The sequence below is a fragment of the Oncorhynchus mykiss genome, chromosome 23, assembly GCF_013265735.2.
Source record: "Oncorhynchus mykiss isolate Arlee chromosome 23, USDA_OmykA_1.1, whole genome shotgun sequence".
Taxonomy (NCBI): Eukaryota; Metazoa; Chordata; class Actinopteri; order Salmoniformes; family Salmonidae; genus Oncorhynchus; species Oncorhynchus mykiss.
This window is the reverse complement of record NC_048587.1, coordinates 21135431-21160476: the sequence shown is the minus strand read 5'-3', so window position 1 is coordinate 21160476 and position 25046 is coordinate 21135431. Positions and strand designations below refer to the sequence as shown.

The window sequence follows — 25046 nt, the reverse complement described above, 5'->3', positions numbered from 1 at the left end:
CCAATTTGCATACCGCCCCAACAGATCCACAGATGGTGCAGTCTCTATTGCACTCTACACTGCCCTTTCCCACCTGGACAAAATGCTATTGAGAATGCTATTCATTGTCTACAGCTCAGCGTTCAACATCATAGTGCCCTCAAAGCTCATCAATAAGCTTAAGACCCTGGGACTAAACACCTCACTCTGCAACTGGATTCTAGACTTCCTGACGGGCCGACACCCCCAGGTGGTAGGTAACAACACATCCTCCATGCTGATCCTCAACACAGGGGCCCCTCAGGAGTGTGTGCTCAGCCCCCTGCTGTACTCCCTGTTCACTCATGACTGCACGGCCAGGCAAGACTCCAACACCATCATTAAATTGGCTGATGACAGTCTATAGGGAGGAGGTCAGAGACCTGGCCGTGTGATGCCAGGACAACATGATCAAGACAAAGGAGATGATTGTGGACTACAGGAAAAGAGGACCGAGCACGCCCCCATTCTCATCGATGGGGCTGCAGTGGAGCATTTCCTTGATATCCACATTACCAACAAACTAGCATAATCCAAGCACACCATGACAGTCGTGAAGCAGGCACGACAAAACCAAAAAATATTTGGCATGGGTCCTCAGATCCTCAAAAGGTTCTACAGCTGCGCCAGAGAGCATCCTGACTGGTTGCATCACTGCCTCGTATGGAAACTGCTCAGCCTCCGACTGCAAGGCACTACAGAGGGTAGTGAGAACGGCCCAGTACATCACTGGGGCCAAGCTTGCTGCCATCCAGGACCTCTATACCAGGCGGTGTCAGGGGAAGGCCCTAAAAATTGTCAAAGACTCCAGCCACCCTAGTCATAGATTGTTTTCTCTGCTACCACATGGCAAGCGGTACCGGAGTGCCAAGTCTAGGTCCAAGAGGATTCTAAACAGCTTCTACCCCCAAGCCATAAGACTCCTGAACATCTAGTCAAATGGCTACCCAGACTATTTGCATTGCCCTCCCCCTCCCCCACACCACTGCCACTATCTGTTGAAATCTATGCATAGTCAATTTAATTAACTCTACCTACATGTACGTACTACCTCAACTAACCGGTGCCCCCGCACATTGACTCTGTACCGGGACCCAGCTGTATATATTGTTATTTTTAACTGCTGCTCTTTAATATTTGGCCTTCTGCCAACTTGCTTTCACCTATCCGATCTTGTCAAATCGGTGCTGAATCTGACGAATTAGATGAGCTGAAGAGAGAAAGCCATTGTAGACGTTTGAGATTCACCCCCAGAATCTGGTCTGCTCCAGTCCCCTGCTCACTAAATAGCAACCCCCTGTCCCGGAGGTGTCTCTGTCTGTCTGTACTCTCTTACTTCCCCATTCAGGCTGTGTCCTCTGTGGTGGCCTGTAACTGGGTTTAGTGCTTAACTGCTACCCTCTGCTGGCTGTAAGGCCTCAGTGTCTTCTCCATCTCCTGCTGTGGTGCTGTGTTCACAACTTGTCCCCTCTGTCCGTCTGTGTGACGCTATGTCCATTGGTATATCTAAGTTGTTATTAGTGTGTGTATGTTCTTCTAAGTTTGGCTTCTATGTAGCATGCCCTTTATATAACTCTGTTGCTTGTGGGCATTGTGCGCCTTTCAGAGCATTGTGAAGTTATACTGTGAAGATATACACAATATGTAACAACTGCCGTTTGAGTGGCAAAGTGTTCCAGTTTGGGAAAACGGGTCTTGTGGTCCTATCAGTTGTGTTTGACGTTTTCTTTGGTTTCTGATTTGTTCGCTTACATGGTTGCCATTTTGTTGCTGTTGTCCTGTTGTCTTCCAGCCGCCCCACTGCATGACGATGCCAAGCACACTTTTTGCTAATTAGAACTGTTCAGGTCATAGCTCCTGTCTTAACTAAGAGCAAGCTCTGCCTGCACCACCCTCCATGGCCCCAGGGGGCAGCAACACGCAGCTGAGTAAGTTAGACAGCCCTGAGGTAGCTACACTACGCAGAAGAGTTAGTGACATGCACTGGCTTTCATTGCTAACCCTGCCTCACAGTTAGTCAGCTGACGCAGCTATATTTATGTGAGAGTAGCATATAGGCTACGGTACAATACCAATAAAGCCATGCATGAGCTGCTTTTTGCCAGTTCATCATTCCTGTGAGAATATGAACTGAACAAACAGAGGTGTGCTCGCAGTTTGTATATATAAGCCGTGTTGTGTGTTGATGTGTGCCGCGTGGGATTTCTTGACCTCACTGGCAGGTTGTCTTGCGTAGTGGGCTGTCTGTGTGTCTGCCACTTCTCATGTGTGTCACGCTCCCAGATGACATTTCAGTCAGCCCAGCTGGGTTATGTGTCACTTGTCTGTGTGGTTGAGGATACGCACTTCAAATCAAATGTATTTATATAGCCCTTTATACATCAGCTGATATCTCAAAGTGCTGTACAGATACCCAGCCTAAAAACCCAGGAAAAACTCCTTAGAAAGGCCAAAACCTAGGAAGAAACCTAGAGAGGAACCAGGCTATGCAGGGTGACCAGTCCTCTTCTGGCTGCGCCGGGTGGAGATTATAACAGAACATGGCCAAGATGTTCAAATGTTCATAAATGACCAGCATGGTCAAATAATAGGTCTGAGACAGGTAGCACGTTAAGTGAACAGGTCAGGATTCCATAGCCGCAGGCAGAACAGTTGAAACTGGAGCAGCAGCACGGCCAGGTGGATTGGGGACAGCAAGGAGTCATCATGCCAGGTAGTCCTGAGGCATGGTCCTCCGGCTCATGTCCTCCGAGAGAAAGAAACAGAGAAAGAGAGAATTAGAGAGAGCATACTTAAATTCACACAGGACACCGGATAAGACAGGAGAAGTACTCCAGATATAACAACTCCAGATCCCACTTGAGGTTTAGGGAAGTGAAACTGTTCAACAACTCAAACATTGCCAGGTGCTTTGGGTAGGGCGGACTATTGGAAGGGAAAGAGAGCTGGACTGCAGCTAAGTTGGGGCCTGTTAAGGTCGTTTTCGTGGGATTGGTGGTCCCCTAAAGTCACCAGTAGTGCTGCTGTAAACTGTGTTCTTGTACAACCAAATAACAATAGGCATCAATGACATGCAATGTCTCTGCACTCAGTGCACTAAAGGAAGCATGGTGAGGGAGGGGGTCTGCATGCTTTGCCTTTAAGTATTTGTGACCGGAGCACTCCGAGGGTTTCTAATCGCATCTGGCCATCTCTTTCTCTCCTGCCATTCTTCTTTCTCGCTGTCGTTCTCTGGATTTCAGCTCGCAAACAAGAGATCATCAAGATTACCGAGCAGCTGATTGAGGCCATCAACAATGGAGACTTTGAGGCTTACACGTGAGTTTATAGATTGTGTGCATACATTTAATTAGCTCCTAGTTTTGACAGATGAATTACCCCTAGCCCTGCTGATTTCCCTCTAAATTACTAGAGTAGTATGTGGAATGTGAGAGGGTGGGAGGTGCTGATGATACGGTACCTTCAGAAAGTATTAATACCCCTTGACTTATTCCACATGTTGTTGTGTTACAGCCTGGATTCAGAATGTATTTAATATATGTATCTAACCCTTCTACACACATTTCCTTCATGATGACAGTGAAAAAATGGTTTTCGAAACATTAGCAAATGTATTGAAAATTAAATAGTCAATCAATATGTTAGAATCACCTTTGGCAGTGATTACGGCTGTGAGTCTTTCTGGGTAAGAGCTTTGCACACCTGGATTGTACAATATTTGCACATGATTCTTTTTAAAAATCTTCAAGCTCTGTCAAGTTGGTGGTTGATCATTGCTAGACAGCCATTTTCAAGTCTTGCCATAGATTTTCAAGCCGGTTTAAGTCAAAACTGTAACTCGGCCATTCAGGAACATTCACTGTCTTCTTGGTAAACAACTCCAGTATATATTTGGCCTTGTGTTTTAGGTTATTGTCCTGCTGAAAGGTGAATTTGTCTCCCAGTGTCTGCTGGAAAGCAGACTGATCCAGGTTTTCCTCTAGGATTTTGTCTGTGCATAGACCTATTCCATTTATTTATTTTTGCATATTTTTCTCTGCATAGAGCATCATATAGAGTAAAAATACAATACATAATAGTCAATAAGGTTATCCAAACAATAATTACATCCCTAGAGCATTACAATAATATAAATGTATACATACACACTGCATATATACAGTTGAAGTCATAAGTTTACATACACTTAGGTTGGAGTCATTAAAACTAGTTTTTCAAACACTCCACAAATTTCTTGTTAATAAACTGTAGTTGTGCATGACACAAGTCATTTTCCAACAATTGTTTACAGACATATTATTTAACTTATAATTCACTGTATCACAATTCCAGTGGGTCAGAAGTTTACATACACTAAGTTGACCGTGCCTTCTGGAAAATTCCAGAAAATGATGTAATGTCTTTAGAAGCTTCTGAAGCTAATTGACATCATTTGAGTCAATCGTAGTTTGACTTATTTTCCACCATAATTTGCAAATAAATTCATTAAAAATCCTACAATGTGATTTTCTGGATTTTTCTTTCTCATTTTGTCTGTCATAGTTGAAGTGTACCTATGATGAAAATTACAGGCCTCTCTCATCTTTTTAAGTCGGAGAACTTGCACAATTGGTGACTGACTAAATCCTTTTTTGCCCCACTGTACATACATACTATAAACAGACAAATAAATACAGAAAAAAAGAAAGAAACAGAAGTCACTGAACCCAGTCTGACACAAAGTGAAGATTCATATGGTAGACAAGCCTATACACAATCTATATACACACACCATTAACCAGATAGAAGATAAATATGTGTACTATTTAATTATATGTTTAACTGTATGTCTGATTTCCCTTCCAGGAGAATCTGTGACCCCGGGCTCACCTCGTTTGAACCCGAGGCTTTGGGAAACCTGGTGGAGGGCATGGACTTCCACAAATTCTACTTTGAGAACTGTAAGCATCTCTTATCAACAGGGAACTAAACATTGTAGTGTCATTCCACGAATAGTGCCTTTTGGGTAGTGTCCTTTGGTAAAAAAAAAAGGTTTAATTTTAACCATCTGTCATAAAGAGCACATGTTCAACTTCATAACAAACATCTCTTACTATAAAAGTGAACATTAAATGAATAGCCCACTGGGCAAAAACGTGTTGAATCAAAGTTGCTTCAGCGTAAATTGGCAACATATTGTGAAGTGGAATCTATGTGTAAAGTACAGTGGATTTGCAAAAAGTCATCAACTGTTGTTTTGAGGGTGAAAATTCAACCACAGGTGTATGTCATCATGGTAACCAATTTTCAACATAGACAAACCTTGTATAAAATATGTTGTATTTGTACCTTTTGAAACAACTTCTTCAACCTTATCTCCACTATCAGAAAATAAACCAGTAGGCTGGGCAGCACCTCCTACTGGAGAATTGAAATATCTACAGCAGGGGTATCAAACTCATTCCATTGAGGGCTTCATGTCTGTTTTTGGTTTCAATTAAGACCTAGACAACCAGGTGAGGGGAGTTATTTACTGATTAGTGACCTTAATTCATCAATCAAGTACAAGAGAGGAGTGAAAACCCACAGACACTCGGCCCTCCGTGGAATGAGTTTGAGACGTGATCTACAGCTATCTCTTTGGTCTCCTATCCAGCGTTTTAACCAAGCCCAGCCCTGCTTAGCTTTGGCTATTACCAATGTGCTATCGTGAGAACGACTGTTGAGAGGTCTCCACTTAAAAAAAAAAATAGATTCACGGTTACTATCGAAGTCATTCCAAAGGGTAGGTTTAACAGAGCAACTAGTTCATAATATGTTGGATTCACGTCGCTATTTCAACCAAAAATCAAAGTTAAAGGATAGGAATAAATCAAATCAAACTTTATTTAAAGTGAGTTTAAAGTTTGATCTGATTTGATTTGGTCGTATTTATTCAACTTGGTTGAGATGGAGACGTGAATCCAACATGCACTATCAATTATTAATTTATAGATAAACTGAAATTAAAGCCAGACTCAGTCCGTGGCACAGATCGCACTATCCAGGGAGAAGATAATCTCCTTCAAATGTGGATATTTTGTTACTAGAGACCAGCTAGCTAGAACATAACTAACACAACACAACTAAAACATAACCTAAGATTAAAAGCAAAGAGAGAGCAGATTTACAGATTGGTGGTTAGGGCCCATCCGATGGTAAAATTTAAACAATTGTTCAGCTTGAGCTAGCTACCGAGCTAGCATACAAACTTGGTAGCACAAGTAGATCCTCCATATAACGTTGAGAAATAGTGCATTGTGGGGAGTTTAGAAGTTATCCGGAAATAAGTTTATAAATATATAATAACCCAAAAACATAACTATGTTTGTACTTATAGGTAACCAGATCATGACTAAGTCTTTGACCACACTGTGTTGTTACATTGGTGAGGAAAAACTCATGCTTCCTACCCTTTAAAATGAGTAACACATCCAGGGCCACATTTTGAGATTACTGTCTCTATCAAATCAAATCAAATGTATTTATATAGCCCTTCGTACATCAGCTGATATCTCAAAGTGCTGTACAGAAACCCAGCCTAAAACCCCAAACAGCAAGCAATGCAGGTGTAGAAGCACGGTGGCTAGGAAAAACTCCCTAGAAAGGCCAAAACCTAGGAAGAAACCTAGAGAGGAACCAGGCTATGTGGGGTGGCCAGTCCTCTTCTGGCTGTGCCGGGTGGAGATTATAACAGAACATGGTCAAGATGTTCAAATGTTCATAAATGACCAGCATGGTCAAATAATAATAATCAGCGTATTCCACATAATGTATACTCCAAAGGAGAAGACATTTGTCTTCCTATGTAACAATAGAAAGTGTGCATGTTCAAGATGGCATGCAAAGGCTGCAGGTCTGTGGAGATCTTCACAATTGCTTTAATAATCTGTGCAGAATCTAGAATGACATTGATCACTTGCACCACTATTTTGAATGTAATCTCAACTGCAATCCAGGTCATTTGATTGTGCTATTAGATGAAGCACAATGATAACACATTAAGTTGTTGTATAAATCAACTAAATATGACATTGTATTCCTATTTGAACTTTGTTGTGCTTTTAGATGGTTGAAAGTATAGTGATAAAACACTGAGAATTCAACCAGATTTTGGCTGTATTGTTGAGTGGGTGAATATAGGTTGTTATCTCATTGACCAACTCCTCAACCAAATATTACCCAATTGTCCACTTTGACATTTTGTGGTATGCCCAGTGGGAGGGTTGACTAACAGGTTTGAATATTTCATCTTAAATCAGGCTCTCCTTGTGACAGGGGAAAGGAAGCTTGTTGTGTGCAACAGGGAGGGACAATTGGATGCAAGCTTAACAAAAGATTTGAACTTGTTAAAATATTTCTAGTCGAACTCTCTATGGGTAACAGGGTTGACATGGTAACAGGGTTGACGTGGTAACAGGGTTGACGTGGTAACAGGGTTGACGTGGTAACAGGGTTGACGTGGTAACAGGGTTGACGCGGTAACAGGGTTGACGCGGTAACAGGGTTGACGCGGTAACAGGGTTGACGCGGTAACAGGGTTGACGCGGTAACAGGGTTGACGCGGTAACAGAGTTGACGCGGTAACAGGGTTGACGCGGTAACAGGGTTGACGCGGTAACAGGGTTGACGCGGTAACAGGGTTGACGCGGTAACAGGGTTGACGTGGTAACAGGGTTGACGCGGTAACAGGGTTGACGCGGTAACAGGGTTGACGTGGTAACAGGGTTGACGTGGTAACAGGGTTGACGCGGTAACAGGGTTGACGCGGTAACAGGGTTGACGCGGTAACAGGGTTGACGCGGTAACAGGGTTGACGCGGTAACAGGGTTGACGCGGTAACAGGGTTGACGCGGTAACAGGGTTGACGCGGTAACAGGGTTGACGCGGTAACAGAGTTGACGCGGTAACAGGGTTGACGCGGTAACAGGGTTGACGCGGTAACAGGGTTGACGCGGTAACAGGGTTGACGCGGTAACAGGGTTGACGCGGTAACAGGGTTGACGCGGTAACAGGGTTGACGCGGTAACAGGGTTGACGCGGTAACAGGGTTGACGCGGTAACAGGGTTGACGCGGTAACAGGGTTGACGCGGTAACAGGGTTGACGCGGTAACAGGGTTGACGTGGTAACAGGGTTGACGTGGTAACAGGGTTGACGTGGTAACAGGGTTGACGTGGTAACAGGGTTGACGTGGTAACAGGGTTGACGTGGTAACAGGGTTGACGCGGTAACAGGGTTGACGTGGTAACAGGGTTGACGTGGTATGCTCGAAATGCTCAGTTTTCCACAACAAAACACCAGAAAAAAAACATCTCGCCTGCTTTTACACTACAATATTTTTTTAAATCATTTAAAAAGGGATAGTTTCACCATATTAAAACTAGAGTTCAGTTCATGTTACAGGGTTGACCTGTCAATTAATCACTAATGAATAACTAGGGCTTTACAATGTTTGTGCAAACTTGGGGTTAAGATCATTTTAGAAGTTGGACCTTTATTTTGTACCTTTATTTAACCAGGCAAGTCAGTTAAGAACAAATTCTTATTTTCAATGACGGCATAGGAACAGTGGGTTAACTGCCTTGTTCAGGGGCAGGACCACAGATTTTTACCTTGTCAGCTCGGGGATTCGATCTTGCAACCTTTCGGTTACTAGTCCAACGTTCTAATCACTAGGCTCCCTGCCGCCCCAAGATGATGTGAGACATGCCCAAAAAAATGTAACGAATACACACTGCTATTGGAATTTTTAACATGGTTTAGTGTAGTTAGAGCATAGATGTATGTATCCAACTGTAAAATGTGTTTCATCAAAATGTAAGCACAATGTCTGGAAGACATAAGGTACTATTCATGGCGTGACCCTATTATGTTAATTGTTGTATATTTTGAAGAAAAAAACATATACCAGGTAAGTCACTGAGCACCCTATTTTACGCTAAAGGCCTGGTAACCACCTTTCTCTATTGTAATCTAATCAAGGAAGAAGTACATGAAGCCAACACATGTAAGTAGATGACTGAGTGTGTCCGTGTCTCCTATGTAGTGTTGAGTAAGAACAGTAAGCCGGTCCACACCACCATCTTGAATCCCCATGTGCACCTGATCGGGGAAGACGCGGCCTGCATCGCCTACATCCGCCTGACCCAGTACATTGACAGCCAGGGACGACCGCGCTCCTGCCAGTCAGAAGAGACCCGCGTGTGGCACCGCCGCGACGCCAAGTGGCTCAATGTGCATTTTCACTGTTCAGGAGCGCCTGCCGCACCTCTCCAGTGACCCTTTACCAGACACAGGTACAGACTGCAGAGAGCTTATTCTAGGTTCTGTCTACATGTGTGCCCTCCCTCACACTCACATACAGTGCCTTGCGAAAGTATTCGGCCCCCTTGAACTTTGCGACCTTTTGCCACATTTCAGGCTTCAAACATAAAGATATAAAACTGTATTTTTTTGTGAAGAATCAACAACAAGGGTGACACAATCATGAAGTGGAACGACATTTATTGGATATTTCAAACTTTTAACAAATCAAAAACTGAAAAATTGGGCGTGCAAAATTATTCAGCCCCCTTAAGTTAATACTTTGTAGCGCCACCTTTTGCTGCGATTACAGCTGTAAGTCGCTTGGGGTATGTCTCTATCAGTTTTGCACATCGAGAGGCTGACATTTTTTCCCATTCCTCCTTGCAAAACAGCTCGAGCTCAGTGAGGTTGGATGGAGAGCATTTGTGAACAGCAGTTTTTAGTTCTTTCCACAGATTCTTGATTGGATTCAGGTCTGGACTTTGACTTGGCCATTCTAACACCTGGATATGTTTATTTTTGAACCATTCCATTGTAGATTTTGCTTTATGTTTTGGATCATTGTCTTGTTGGAAGACAAATCTCCGTCCCAGTCTCAGGTCTTTTGCAGACTCCATCAGATTTTCTTCCTGAATGGTCCTGTATTTGGCTCCATCCATCTTCCCATCAATTTTAACCATCTTCCCTGTCCCTGCTGAAGAAAAGCAGGCCCAAACCATGATGCTGCCACCACCATGTTTGACAGTGGGGATGGTGTGTTCATGGTGATGAGCTGTGTTGCTTTTACGCCAAACATAACGTTTTGCATTGTTGCCAAAAAGTTCAATTTTGGTTTCATCTGACCAGAGCACATTCTTCCACATGTTTGGTGTGTCTCCCAGGTGGCTTGTGGCAAACTTTAAACGACACTTTTTATGGATATCTTTAAGAAATGGCTTTCTTCTTGCCACTCTTCCATAAAGGCCAGATTTGTGCAATATACGACTGATTGTTGTCCTATGGACAGAGTCTCCCACCTCAGCTGTAGATCTCTGCAGTTCATCCAGAGTGATCATGGGCCTCTTGGCTGCATCTCTGATCAGTCTTCTCCTTGTATGAGCTGAAAGTTTAGAGGGACGGCCAGGTCTTGGTAGATTTGCAATGGTCTGATACTCCTTCCATTTCAATATTATCGCTTGCACAGTGCTCCTTGGGATGTTTAAAGCTTGGGAAATATTTTTGTATCCAAATCCGGCTTTAAACTTCTTCACAACAGTATCTCGGACCTGCCTGGTGTGTTCCTTGTTCTACATGATGTTTTCTGCGCTTTTAACGGACCTCTGAGACTATCACAGTGCAGGTGCATTTATACGGAGACTTGATTACACACAGGTGGATTGTATTTATCATCATTAGTCATTTAGGTCAACATTGGATCATTCAGAGATCCTCACTGAACTTCTGGAGAGAGTTTGCTGCACTGAAAGTAAAGGGGCTGAATAATTTTGCACGCCCAATTTTTCAGTTTTTGATTTGTTAAAAAAGTTTGAAATATCCAATAAATGTCGTTCCACTTCATGATTGTGTCCCACTTGTTGTTGATTCTTCAAAAAAAAATACAGTTTTATATCTTTATGTTTGAAGCCTGAAATGTGGCAAAAGGTCGCAAAGTTCAAGGGGGCCGAATACTTTCGCAAGGCACTGTACATGTACTGAAGTGCTGATACATACTATATCTTTTTGTTTATGTAAAAAAAACTCCTCAAGCCAAACCTTCATACCATATTGGTACACAGCCTACATCTTGTCACCATATTAAGGTTATAGTCAACAAACAAGAACTAATGCAAACTCACCCCATTCCGTACAAATGTGCGCAACCGCAACATTCAAACGAGGCTACAAAGAAAACTAATGGGACTGTAGCGACTGTGTTGATGTCAAAATCGGGGGTGTGAACTAGGTTTCTATTCAAGTGTTGATCGACATGGTAATGGCTCTATAGTATTGGAGAAAAGTTGAAAAAACTGACCCTCCGTTACATCTTGACATGTCGTAACGTACAGCATGCATAAAGCAATTATTTATGTCTTACAATCTCTCTATCATCCTTTAAAAACAAGAAATGGACAGTGACGGGGGTAGGGGGGATACCTAGTCATTTTTAGCGTCATCATTGCATGCGATCATCATTCTCAAAGCCGCTGTTTACTTCTAAGATCCCTTTAGCACTGCCCTAAAAACCTGATTCAAATTTGACACAAACCTTCAAATAGGTATGTAATGACACATTATATAAACTCTTTATGGTGTTTTATTTACATTTTAGAGGCGATAAGGATAGATAGATCGAGTGGAAAAAAAGCAATTTACCCACACAACATCTCTCCTTCTCACTACCACGCATTAGTTTGGCTTCCCCACCCGCCATTTTTAAAAAGACACGACGGGGCTCATTGCCTGCTTGAATTATGCAGAAACGGGCAGTGTTTAGGTCATGTAATTGATTCTGTTGGAAAGGGGAGAAATTGTGCTTTACAATGGTATTGACATTACAGTTGATCTGGAAGTATTACATTTGTGGGGCGCTAAAATATGGGCAAATATACGGACCAAGGCGATGTACGAGTTTACGTTAATGCGTTAGTAAACCCACAATCAAATACATGTGTACAATCACACAGTACAGGGTACAGCTAGCAGTTTAGCAGTTACACAGACGGGTCCCAGTGGGAATAAATTAATAAAACCGAAAGCTTACCTTGACTTGGAAGAATTGCATTTTTGGATAGCCTTAGCCAGCTAGCTAACATAAACAGCATTCCTCTATGTTTGAGTTAGGTTGTTGAGTAGGCTAAATTAGCTGCATTAGCTATAAAAAGAAATACAATGAAATATAGCTAGCTCTCGCTATCTTTGTTACTCTCCTTAGATTTTTAAGAAATTAATTTAGTCAAAACTGTTAATCTATTGTCTTTCTCTTTGAGTCTACAACTCACCACACTTTATGTACTGCAGTGCTAGCTAGCTGTAGCTTATGCTTTCAGTACTAGATTCATTTTATGATCCTTTTATTGGATGGACAACATGTCCGTTCATACTGCAAGAGGACGTCCTCCGAAACTCGTGATAATTACTGTGCAAGTCTATGGAAGGGGGTGTGAACTTTGAGCCTCCTAGGTTTTGTACTGAAGTCAATCTAGCTAGAAGAGGAGGGAAAATAGCTGTCCTTCGGCTACACCATAGTGCTACCCTAGAGAGGGCTGTTGATGCTACTGTTGACCATTGCAAAACAGTGATTTGGTGACATTTATCTAAAAAGGATAACTTTTTTAATGTTTCAATATATAAAAAAAAAAGGAAATTTACTGAGTATGATGGTTCGTCCCTTCCTCCTCTGAAGAGCCTCCACTGCTGTATATAAACCTATTATAGTGTTGTAAACTCAGGAGTAGTTTGGAGAGGCTGCCCTGTGCACTCCCCACCACTCTCCCTCTCTCTCTTTTCCTCAGCTTTGCCTGAATTCTGAAGACGATTGGAACATTTCCTCTCAGTGGTTGGATTGGCGCCTGGAGCCTGGCCGGAAGAGACCGCTTGAAGTTTACAATCCTTGGGGAGGGGAAAATAAAAATAAAATATATTTAAAAGCCAACCGACAACACCACAACCACTCCAGTCCAACCCTAGCTTGATGTTGGGGGCCGGCTGGGGCCCGAGGCCCTCCCCTCAGGACAGTGCATGCTTCTGACGCCCATGGGGGGCGCGCGGTCTTGTTCTTTTTCCATGGATCCATATTTTTTGCCCTTTGTTTGGAAAGGTGTTTAAAGTATTAACATATGTACAAAAAATATGAAATTATTAAAAAAAAGTCACATTAATCAACAATGATTAAATATGAATTTTCTATATAAAAAAGGAGCACACACCCTAATATTAGTGGTGGTGGTTTTTGTGTTTTGTTTCACAATGAATCTAGTTGTTTTCTTTCTTTTTCTGGATGCAAACAAATGCTAGGAGGAAAAATGTAAGAAAGAAACTAAATGATTATACTTAGTATTAGAATTAAGAACACCAAAGTGTAGACTTTAGGCCTCTTTAGGCATTTAAATACATTGTTTTAATGTAGATGTATGTTTTTATGGGTTAGGCGGGTTTCAGAAGGGACAGTGTTTTAGTATTCATGTGTTATTGTGGAACTCTTAATTTGTATCCCCTGAATGCTTTATTTGAAAGTATTTTGTGTTTGAATAATTTTTAAATGGGGGACTTTATTTAATATAGTAATGTATACATAGATATTTATAAGGAGAAAGGGAAAAGACTCTTTACTTTCAGAGTTTGGAGAATGGATGTGTGTGAGAGTGAATGTGTGTTCTCCTGTCCCTATTCAGCCTCTTTTTCAGTTTGAGATCCCCTGTGTACACACAAGGCCCAAACTCCAGGCCCCTGTGCTGTGCCCTTTGGGTCTATAAACCAGCCTGCTCCTCCAGCTTCAGCCACAATCTCCTGACCAACACAACCTGAAGTTGCAGAACACTACCATTGGTTTTCAGTGCTGAGTTGTGCCCTCTAGAGGTCCAAAGGAAGATGGCAATGACACAATCAGTCAAGCCAACTGATACTATTCTGACAGAGGCCCCAATCTACAAACTCTGAAAGCTCGGATACCTCTCCCTTGTATGTTTTCCTACTATGATTTTAGCATGTTTTTTTGGGGGGGGGGGGGGGGTCTAAAATGGCCTGTACTGTTTTGCACATAAATTTGAGACTCAATGCTGTTCTGTTCACTCCCCAGGTGAATGTTTCTGCAACTTCAGGTTAAGCTCGCCCACTCCTGGGGTCTCTACCTGTGTTTCTATAGCGAGCGACCCTGCTAATCAGCTGTCTAGCTTTTAGTGCCATTCAGTGTGACGATGTCACCCTTTGCCTGTCTCGTTTTGATCCCCGTCCTGTTCTCTAACGTACATCGTCTTTTTTGCTTGCCGTACCTCTTTAAAAGCATGTGAAAATGAGAATGCAGTAAAGTGGGGTGCTGAGTTGACCCGTGGCATGTCAGATCTCTGGCTGGGCCTAAGATTGGATGGGACGGTGGAGGCTGGGTGCTTGGGAGCCACGGTGAAAGCAATCAATGGATTGGTCCCTTTGTCACGGTTTCTGTTGTAACGGTTCTAGATGTTAGTGTTCTTACGAGTGATCTAAGTTTTCTTTTGAGATTGGAGCTGAAATATGGGGAGGCAGTTGAGGTGAGGGATGGGGCTCAGGCTGCTAGCAAATCACATCCTGTCCAACCCCGCACACACATGCAGAAAATGCCACAATAGACATGGAATCAACACACGCACACACGGTGTACTCCCAATGCAAATGATATTTAAATATATATGGCCAGACACACTAAATAAACCCTCGAAACAGTCTCACTTAAAAACATATCTTTGTGTTGATGGTAAAACATTGGAACGCTGTTTTTCACTGTGTTGTAGAAACTTGTGTGTGGCTTTGTGGGGTGAAGCTTGCCGTTTACCCCTTCACTTCTGTGCTAAGCAGCTCCATAGTACTCGTGTTCCATTGAACCTGTCAAAGGCCGGGTACCAAAAAGCTAAAAAAAAACAACCTACCGATGATATCAAAAAATGTTGAAGGAAACATGTTAAAACAAAACTTGTGCTCTGTTTTTATCATGAATCACATGTAGCCCCACCGTGTGCTGCTGGGTGTTGTGACATATCTGCAATGCCACGAGACTGTATTCCCCTTTGCACCATGATGCGATGTATACAGTACTGAACTATGTGATGTTTTTTTGGATCCGAGTAGTTTTCCTGACTTTGCGCTGTGGGCATTGACCTCTCTCCCCCACCGGGCCTGATGCTTCCATTCAGTGTGTGTTCACACAGCCATGTGAAAGAGTATAACCATCCAGTTTATTTCAATTCTTTAAAATAATTCAAAGGGAAGAAGAGAGAAATAGTAGTTACTGAGGGAAGGACAGTTCACCTTTGATTATACTATACCTTACTGGCCAGCAGGATAGGGAGAGAGTTGATATACAAAAGAAAAAGAATAATGAAAAATAAATATTAAAAGCCAGATTTTAATAACAAAAATATATATGCAGTTTTACAAGAGGAAAAATATGCATGTCTTCTTTCTGGTAATATTATTTACTGTCTGTGTTTACTTAAGAAATGGAAATCTATATATGTTACTTGCACCTTCAAAGTCAATGAAAATGGCTCTGTCTCAAATATTGAAATGAAGTGATGTATCACGTAAAAAAAAAACTACAAAAAAAGCCTTCGCTTGGTATGTTTCCCTTTATTTGTAAATGTACTGCGTTGTAACCATATAGTAAGGGGATGCATATGACTATACTCTGAGCTGGAGTTTTGCATGACCATACAATAAAGAAAATCATTACTTTAAAACTATCAAGTGTTTGTTTGAATGTTAGCAGATCATATCTTTGTTATTTAAACAAGAAACATCGAATAAAAATAACATTTCAACATAAGTTGTGTCCGGTTTATCATTATCTTGTGAGTGTGTGCTAGTCCATCCTTGCAGGACCTAAACGTTGCATCTTGTGTGTGTCAAATCACAAGAATATTACAGTTGAGTACATTACTTATTTCATATTTTTCTGCTTGTTCATTATAGCCTGTCTGACTAATCCCTGGGAGTCTATCCAAAGGGACATCAGAGATTGAAGTCCCTTGTTAACACTAGACTGATTAATGAACATGATTTGCCCATTGAACAGGTTTCCACCGATTAGTCGTGCGACTGAGAGGATGATTAGATAGGAGGTATTTCACGTGATACGCGAGTCTAATAAAGGTGACTCAGTCGAATTATCCATTGAAAATATGCCTTCCCGAAAACTGATTACTACTGTACTGCAGACTATAATATGTACCTCTACTCTCCTGTCTGTTAAACTACATAGGCACTGCCGTTTCCATTCCAGTCTTCTGTAGACAGCATCAGACACGGGTAAATTACAGTGGCTCCTGCATTGACAGGCATGCAGAAGCTGTGGGTAAATAAAAGACAAATGAACAATCCATTCCAACCTCTGAGTTTATTAGAGATGATACAGCGTTGGTCTTTGTTTTGTAGTTTTGGCAAAATAAACAGAAAACAAAACAGCAGCTCCTGTTACAACAGACACTCACAAGCAGAGAGACCTAGAACCTCTGTCTCTAGCTCATCCTCTTCTCTCTAACTTGCTCTCTTTCTACACAGCTCTAAACTGACTGGGTACCTACGTGAGAGTGAGGGAGAACGTGCATGGTTAAAGTGTGTGGGTTTCTCTGTAGACTTGTGGGGCCTATTAGACCGTTTGTTTATCAGAATGTACTCCAAAGGCCTCAGCTTTGGGGTAGTGGAATGCACAGTCTGTTGGAGCCGTGGCCTGTGATGCACTACATCCATCCTATGGCACACGTCTTTGTCCATAGCACTAGAGTTTGCTGTCTTGTTTAGTTCATGTCTATTCTGTCACATGTCCCACCCATCCCCCACCAACAATATACAACAGCTTTTAAATTTACAACATTTTACATTCATTCTTCTGAAGAAATGAGAAGTGTGTGTGTGAGCTTGTGACCACAAGCATGTTTCCGGGTTTATTCATGCACTCCAGGGCCACAAGATATCAGTTCCTGTTAAAAAGGGGGGTAACATGACATTAGACCCCCCATCCCCTCTCAGTCTGCCAGACTCTGGCGTCAGTCAGTCCAACCGGCTGCAGGCTGAGACAAGTCCTCTACTTTCTGGATGAAGATGATGACTGCGAGGGGAAAGAGGGAGGGTTGTTTCAGCAGTCCAACTCATTAACTCTCTTATTAGAGGCCATTATTCCCCTCCCGTGAGGATTGGTTTCTACAGTGGCATTTCAGGGTGGAGGAGTCCATTGTCCTGATAGGGGGCTGTCCTCCCGCCTTCTCTCCTCTTCCACTCTCTGTAGTGACTGGTGTTGGGTGTGGGTAAACAGGGCCCTCTTACCCCGGGCCAGGCCAGGCCAGGCAGTGCTCCAGTCCCAGGCTGTGGCTGTGGTTCCGTAGGGAGGTCCAGTCTCAGCTCCAGCTGGAGCTCTGCAGCTCCTCTCTCAGCCAGGCAGGCAGGGGCTGGCCCAGCCGGTTCAGCAGCCTCAGCAACTCCATGTTGTGCTCCCGGTAATGCTCCGTCAGGAAGGCACGCGACTGTAATACACACAACAGAGAACAGTCAGCGAAGGACTATATGAGGCACTTGTTAAGACATATCTACATGTTAGGCAGAAGTCAAAATACAACATGGCCACTCGGAGAAACAAGCTGACAAGATGGGATAATGTGCAGTGTCTGACGGTTTCCTTGAAAGATGGAGTAACTGTACCTCAGGAGTCATGTCAGAGTATTTCCTGCCTTTACTCTTGCCCAAACACTTGGGTCGTGCTCCTTCCACCCTCTGGCACCAGAACCCTTTACTTTCATCATACGTCAGAGCCTGGGTGTAGTTGAAGATGGGTGTGACCCCCAGGAACCTCTGGATGCCCTCCATGACCAGGGCAGGGTTGGCTCGCAGCTGGGACCCATCCACTATGTGGACCTGGAAACAGGAATCACACCTCTCACATACTGGATTCCACAAGGGTAGTACTGCCATGATCAATCATGGAAAAAACTGTGAAGCCATGTTTCTGAATGGATGCATTTGAATTGTTCACGGGGGTGTCTCCTGTAGTTTTCAGTATCTAGCTATGCACATTTAGGATGTTTGTGTATTTCCAGTAATGTAATGTTACCTGGCTGGGCTGGTAGTGGTGTAACCAGCGCTCCAGGTGTGTGGCGTAGGCCCCAGGTTTAAGGCAGCGCCTCTGCAGGATGAGCAGCTCTCGGGGGGAGGCAGGCCTCGCTGTCACCACCTCCTGGAACGTGTGATTAACGGTCATCGGGTCCTGGTGAGCCCGCTGGTGCTGCAGGGTCACACACAGGGGAAAGGTTAAAGTTCAGACATCTTGAGTCAAAGGTTATCAGAAGTCAGACTTCAGAAGAATCCCGCATCAAGTGATTTTACAAGATAACTTTTGACAGACTTTGTACCTTTGGCCTCTTGAGAATAAATACATGCAAATAAACAGGTGAAGCTCAAATAAAAACAGATGGCATTTATTTTTTCTGGAGTGAGGCAGCCAGGAGTCCTTTCCATGTGGTCAATTAACGGTCTTGACAAATGGTCTGGGAACAGTTTATATTTCATGACCCTGATCATATTATGGCTGAGGAAGTTAAGATTGTGACAGACCCACCTGGTACCAGGAGTAGGCGCGGTCCGCTGGGTTGATGAGCACAGCCAGGATCTTGGCCCGGGACAGCAGGGCGGCCGCTCTCTTAGGGGCTACTTCCGTGTCAAAGTAGTTGGCACTTTTCTCAAACATGAAGTCTGTACTGACATTCGATGGGAAGGGGAAGAAATCCATGTACCTGAAGAGAGGACGGGGGAGAGCAGATACGGTTAGCGAGGGCCATAACAGAGCGTATGTCTTCCTGCGTCATGTCCCTTTCCACCTAATGGACTGTTATACATTCTCACTGATATGGGAGAAATAGATACGTGAGAGCAATATGGAGGAAGACTACACTACAAGTAAGCAGGAAGGAACCACAGTGCCTTTGGAAGGTATTCAGACCTCTTGACCTTTTCCACATATTGCTACGTTATGTGGCCTTGTTCTAAAATTTATTTTAAAGAAACAATCCTCAGCAATCTAAACACAATACCCATAATGACAAAGCGAAAACAGCTTTTAGAAAATGTATTTAAAAAAATAGTTAAAAAACAGCTTATTTCCATAAGTATTCAGACCCTTTGTTATGACACTTGAAATTGAGCTCAGGAGCATCCTGTTTCCTTTGATCATTGTTGAGATGTTTCTCCAACTTGGAGTCCATCTGTGGTAAATTCAATTAATTGGAAATGATTTGGATAGGCACACACCTGTCTATATAAGGTCCCACAGTTGACAGTGCATGTCAGAGCAAAAACCAAACCATGAGGTGGAAGGAATTGTCCGTCAAAGATGAACGGAGCAAAGTACAGAGATATCCTTGACAAAAACCTGCCCCAGAGCGCTCAGAACCTCAGACTGGGGCAAAGGTTCACCTTCCAACAGGACAACGACCCTAAGCACACAGCCAAGACAACGCAGGAGTGGCTTCGGGACAAGTCTCAATGTCCTTGAGTGGCCCAGCCAGAGCTCGGACTTTAACCCTATCTAACATCTCCGGAGTGACCTGAAAATAGCTGTGCAGCAACGCTCCCCATCCAACCTGACAGAGCTTCAGAGGATCTGCAGAGAACAATGGGAGAAATGACGCAAATACAGGTATACCAAGCTTGTAGCGTCATATCCAGAAGTAATTATTGCCAAAGGCGCGTCAACAAAGTACTGCGTGAAGGGTCTGAATACTTACGTAAATGTGATATCATTTTTAATACATTTGCAAAAATGTCAAAAAAACTATTTTCTTTTGTCATTATCGGGTGTTGTGTATAGATTGATGAGAAAAAAAGCTATTTAATACATTTTAGAATAAGGTTGTAACCTAACAAAATGAGGAAAAAGTCAAGGGGTCTGAATACTTTCCGAAGGTGCTACCATATGGATATAGGCTCTTAGATCAGTTCAGACAAAATAAGGCTACAGGCTTCATTAGTGTTAAAATCTCATAGTGGGCAGCAAAGTCGTCTTACCAGTCAATGCCGTTGTTGTAGTTGGGGCCGCTAAAGAACTGGATCTCCTCAAAGGTGACAAGACTGGGGAAGCTACTGGTGATGGCAGGGTGGAGGCTCAGGAATGAGTGCAGGGCTGTGGTGCCTGAAAGAACACAGATGAATATACACTCTTTAAAATAAATGTTTTTACCCCCTTTTCTCCCCAATTTCGTGGTATCCAATTGTTAGTAGTTACTATTTTGTCCCATCGCTATAACTCCCGTACGGACTCGGGAGAGACGAAGGTCCAAAGCCATGCGTCCTCTGAAACACAACCCAACAAAGCCGCACTGCTTCTTAACACAGCACGCATCCAACCCGGAAGCCAGCCACACCAATGTGTCGGAGGAAACACCATGCCCCATGCCACAGGAGTCGCTAGTGCGCGATGAGACTAGGATATCCCTACCGGCCAAACCCTCCCTAACCCAGACGACGCTAGGCCAATTGTGCGTCGCCCCATGGACCTCTCGGTTGCGGCCGGCTGCGACAGAGCCTGGGCTCGAACCCAGAGTCTCTGGTGGCCCTAGACCACTGCGCCACCCGGGAGGCCCATGAATATACACTGACTGAAACTCGCCACCACAAACGCCATCACGCAATCCATTTTGGCCAAGAGAGTATGTGGCGAGCGAGAGAGTGAAGCTGCCTTAAGAAAATGGTTGGCTGCAGGGTCTCACCTGTTTTCTGTGGGCCTATGACCAGGAACCTCGGTAGTCTATCGCAGGTCTTTTCTTTCGACCAGATGTCTTTATGTCTCTTGTCATGACATGGGTTCTGAGGACAGAAAGAGGGGTTACGGTCTCCAATGCATATAGCTAGCTTATCATCGAGTCACGTAATAACAATAACCTCAATAAACAGTACATATCTAAAATAGGAAACAGCAACTGGATTATCACATCTGTAATAATAATTGATCATTGCAGTCCCCTAACCTGCCAGAGGGGGTCTCTCTCCTCGGGGAAGATCTGGAAGTATTTGTCAGCCAGCTGCATGGGGGGGAGTGTCTGCAGCCGCAAGTTGGTCCAACACTGAACAAACTTCACCAGGGACTCAAAGGTGTACAGGCCCAGCCGGTCATTTCCATAGTTAGACAGGTGGGTCATGAAGATGCTGATCTGGAGGGGGACAGAGGAGTCAGAGGACTATACCAACAGGTGAGTAGGGAAGTGAGACCTTTCACTGTTTGTCTACGCATCTTAAATGCACACTAGGCAAAATCCCACTCGTAAAACTGAAATTGTAGCACAGACTGACATCAATTAATGATTTACACAAAAGTCAAAGTTACAGGTAATTTTCCCAAGCTAGGACTTTTCCAGATTGAAGTTTCTCAGGTCATATAGAGCAGCGGCCTGAAGAAGGTAGCAGCTCCAGTAAGGAGAGACAGAGTATCTTGAGAGTGAACTAAAAACTTACAGGGTTGAGGAGGACGGTGAGGAACAGCTCTCCTCCCCTGATGCTCTTGTCCAGCTCTTTGGAGCCTCCTGGGTACTCATTATAGAAGATGGTGTGAGTGAAGAGGCCACATGTCTGTCTGGGTAACACCTGCAGTGACAGAGGGAAATTGTCAAAAACAGTGTAGGAACAGAAATAACCAACTATTTTTTCTAACCACGTAATGAATGAATAGGGCCTTAGTACATTTGCATAAACTCTAAGCCCTTAATAAGAGCTCTCACTAAGCACTGAGGGGAAATCTTAACTTCTGTTTTAAGTCACATTTTCACATAGTTATGCACTGATGTCAATGGGAGATCCAAGCGAAAATTCAACTTAAAGTTTAAGACTCACCCCTGAATGATTTACTATATCTAGCAGCAATTAAAGGAGAAGTTTACCTCAAATCCAAAAGTTCCCAAGTGATTCCATACCCTCTCTCCCTGCAGTCTAGAACGGGAAAGCTGCAAAAACAGGTCAGGTGCCTCATGATGTATCTTTGTGCACTGCTAGCTCTGCTCTGTTGTCAGTCACCTAGCGATTGAGAAATCTGCGAATTGTGGACAAATTCTTTGTTTTATTGAAAGAATGTCCGAATTAGCTATATAAACAAATATATATCAAAAGTGCTATTAGGTTTGAGTCAGGAAACATGTATGCATGTATGTACAGTCGGTCAGTGAGAGGTTGAAAATGTCTGTGAAGACACTTGCCAGTTGGTCCGCATATGCTTTGAGTACACATCCTGGTAATCCATCTAGCCCCACGGCTTTGTGAATGTTGACCTGTTTAAAAGGTCTTGCTCGCATCGGCTACAGAGAGTGTGATCACACAGTTGTCCGGAAGAGCTAGTGCTCTCATGCATGCTTCAGTGTTGCTTGCCTCGAAGCGAGCGTAAAAGGCATTTAGCTCGTCTGGTAGGCTTTTGTCAATGGGCAGCTCGTGGCTGGATTTCCATTTGTAGTCCGTAATAGTTTGCAACCCCTGCCACGTCCGATGAGCGTCAGAGCCGGTGTAGTAGGATTCAATCTTAGCATTGAAGCTTTGCCTGTTTGTTGGTTCATTTTTAGGCATAGCGGGATTTCTTTTAAGCGTCTGGATTAGTGTCCGGCTCCTTGAAATTGGCAGCTCTAGCCTTTAGCTTGGTGCAGATGTTGCCTGTAATCCATGGCTTCTGGTTGGGATATGTAAGTACGGTCACTGTGGGGACGGTGTCGTTGCTGTTATTGATGAAGCCGATGACTGAGTATACTCCTCAATGCCATTGAATGAATCCCCGAACATATTCCAGTCTGTGTTAGCAAAACAGTCTTGTAGCGTAGCCTCTGCGTCATCTGACCATTTCCGTATTGAGCGAGTCCCTGGTACTTCCTGCAATAGTTTTTGCTTGTAAGCAGGAATCAGGAGGATAAACTATGGTTAGATTTGCCAAATGGAGGGCGAGGGAGAGCATTGTATGCATCTGTGTGTGGAGTAAAGGTAGTCTAGAGTTTTTTTTCCTCATAATTTCTACCAGCATGTGACATGCTGGCCACTAAGAGCGCTGCTTCTGGATGAGCATTTTCTTGTTTGCTTATGGCCTTATACAGCTCGTTGAGTGCGGTCTTAGTGCCAGCATCAGTTTGTGGTGGTAAACAGACGGCTACGAATAATATAGATGAAAACTCTCTTGGTAGATAGTGTTGTCTACAGCTTATCATGAGGTACTCTACCTCTGGTGAAAATATTAGACATTTAATAATTATTGACAAATAGACACACATCCCCGCCGCTCATCTTACCAGACTTCGCTGCTCTGTCCTGCTGATGCACGGAAAACCCAGCCAGCTCTATATTATCCGTGTTGTCGTTCAGCCATGACTCAGTGAAACATAAGACATTACAGTTTTTAATGTCCCTTTGGTAGAAAAGTCTTTATCGTAGATCATCCAGTTTATGTTCAATGACTGCACATTGGCCAATAATACGGATGGTATTGGTGGTTTACCAACTCGTCTATGAATTCTCACGAGGCGCCCGACCTCCTACCCCTTTTTCTCCATCTTTTCTTCATGCGAATGACGGGGATTTGGGCCTGGTCTCGAGAAAGCAGTAGATCCTTCGCGTCGGACTCATTAAAGAAAAATTATTTGTCCAGTTCGAGGTGAGTAATCGCTGTTCTGATGTCCAGATGCTCTTTTCGGGCATAAGAGACGGTAGAAGCAACATTATTTTACAAAATAAGTTACAGACAATGCAAAAAAAAACTAACAAAATAGCACAGTTGGTTAGGAGCCCGTTAAACGGCAGCCATCCCCTCTGGCGCCATTATTTTGACATGGATTGTGTATGTGTGACATGGAGTGTGAACGGGCAAGACAAAATATTTAAGTGCCTTTGAATGGGTTATGGTAGTAGGTGCCACTCACACCGGTTTGAGTCAAGAACTGAAACACTGCTGAGTTTTTCACGCTCAACAGTTTCCCGTGTGTATCAAGAATAATCCACTGCTCAAAAGACATCAATCCAACTTGACAACTGAGGGAAACATTGGAGTTAACATGGGCCAGCATCCCTGTGGAATGCTTTTGACACCTTGTAGAGTCCATGCCTTGACGAATTGAGGCTGTTCAGAGGGCAAAAGGTGGGTGCAACTCAATGTTAATGTTTGGTATCGTGCATTCGGAAAGTTATCAGACCCCTTGACCTTTTCCTGATTCTGTTACGTTACAGCCTTAAAAAATTTACCAATTTTTTTTTTTCCCCTAATCAATCTACACACAATACCTCATAATGACAAAGCAAAAACAGATTTGTAAAAAGATTGATAAAAAAACAACAACTTTACTGACATTTACATAAGTATTCAGACCCTTTACTCAGTACTTTGTCGAAGCATCTTTGGCAGCGTTTACAGCCTTGTGTCTTCTTGGGTATGACGCTACAAGATTGGCACACCTGTATTTTGGGAGTTTCTCCCATTCTTCTCTACAGATCCTCTCAAGCTCAGTCTGGTTGGATTGGGGAGCGTCGCTGCACAGCTATTTTCAGGTCTCTCCAGAGATGTTCGATCGGGTTCTCTGTCATATTGGGTCACCTCCCTGACCAAGGCCCTTCTCCCCCGATTGCTCAGTTTGTCCCAGGCAGCCAAATCTAGGAAGAGTCTTGGTGGTTCCAAACTTCTTCCATTTAAGAATGATGGAGGCCACTGTGTTTTTGGGGACCTACAATGGTGCAAATTCTTTTGGCACCCTTCCCCAGATCTGTGCCTCAATACAATCTTGTCTCGGAGCTCTACGGACAATTTCTTCGACCTCAAGGCTTGGTTTTTGTTCTGAAATGCACCGTCAACTGTGGGACCTTATATAGAAAGGTGTGTGCCTCTCCAAATCATGTCCAATCAATTCAATTTACCACAGGTGGACTCCAATCAAGTTGTAGAAACATCTCAAGGATGATCAATGGAAACAGGATGCACCTGAGCTCAATTCTGAGTCTCAAAGCAAAAGGTCTGAATACTTATGTAAATAAGGTATCTGT

The 25046-nt window shown here is 43.4% G+C and overlaps 2 protein-coding genes across 22 annotated transcripts in view; one reads left to right on the top strand and one right to left on the bottom strand.

Annotated features, from left to right (window-relative positions):
* LOC110502444 (calcium/calmodulin-dependent protein kinase type II subunit gamma) overlaps nt 1-15837 on the top strand; it is a 141292-nt gene extending 125455 nt beyond the window's left edge. For all 17 annotated transcript variants that reach the window (XM_036959833.1, XM_036959830.1, XM_036959826.1 and 14 more), the window contains 4 exons: nt 3261-3336; nt 4864-4958; nt 9085-9334; nt 12836-15837. In XM_036959833.1, the coding sequence (XP_036815728.1) occupies nt 3261-3336; nt 4864-4958; nt 9085-9317 (404 nt within the window). In that variant the 3' untranslated portion in view covers nt 9318-9334; nt 12836-15837. The remainder of the gene's footprint in view (nt 1-3260; nt 3337-4863; nt 4959-9084; nt 9335-12835) is intronic.
* A 555-nt stretch (nt 15838-16392) lies between these two features.
* LOC110502443 (bifunctional heparan sulfate N-deacetylase/N-sulfotransferase 2) overlaps nt 16393-25046 on the bottom strand; it is a 197885-nt gene continuing 189231 nt past the window's right edge. For all 5 annotated transcript variants that reach the window (XM_036959813.1, XM_021580469.2, XM_021580468.2 and 2 more), the window contains 8 exons: nt 21507-21635; nt 21023-21205; nt 20765-20861; nt 20064-20187; nt 18619-18793; nt 18115-18285; nt 17706-17918; nt 16393-17530 (listed from right to left, as the gene is read on the bottom strand). In XM_036959813.1, coding sequence (XP_036815708.1) covers nt 17405-17530; nt 17706-17918; nt 18115-18285; nt 18619-18793; nt 20064-20187; nt 20765-20861; nt 21023-21205; nt 21507-21635 — 1218 coding nt within the window. In that variant the 3' untranslated portion in view covers nt 16393-17404. The remainder of the gene's footprint in view (nt 17531-17705; nt 17919-18114; nt 18286-18618; nt 18794-20063; nt 20188-20764; nt 20862-21022; nt 21206-21506; nt 21636-25046) is intronic.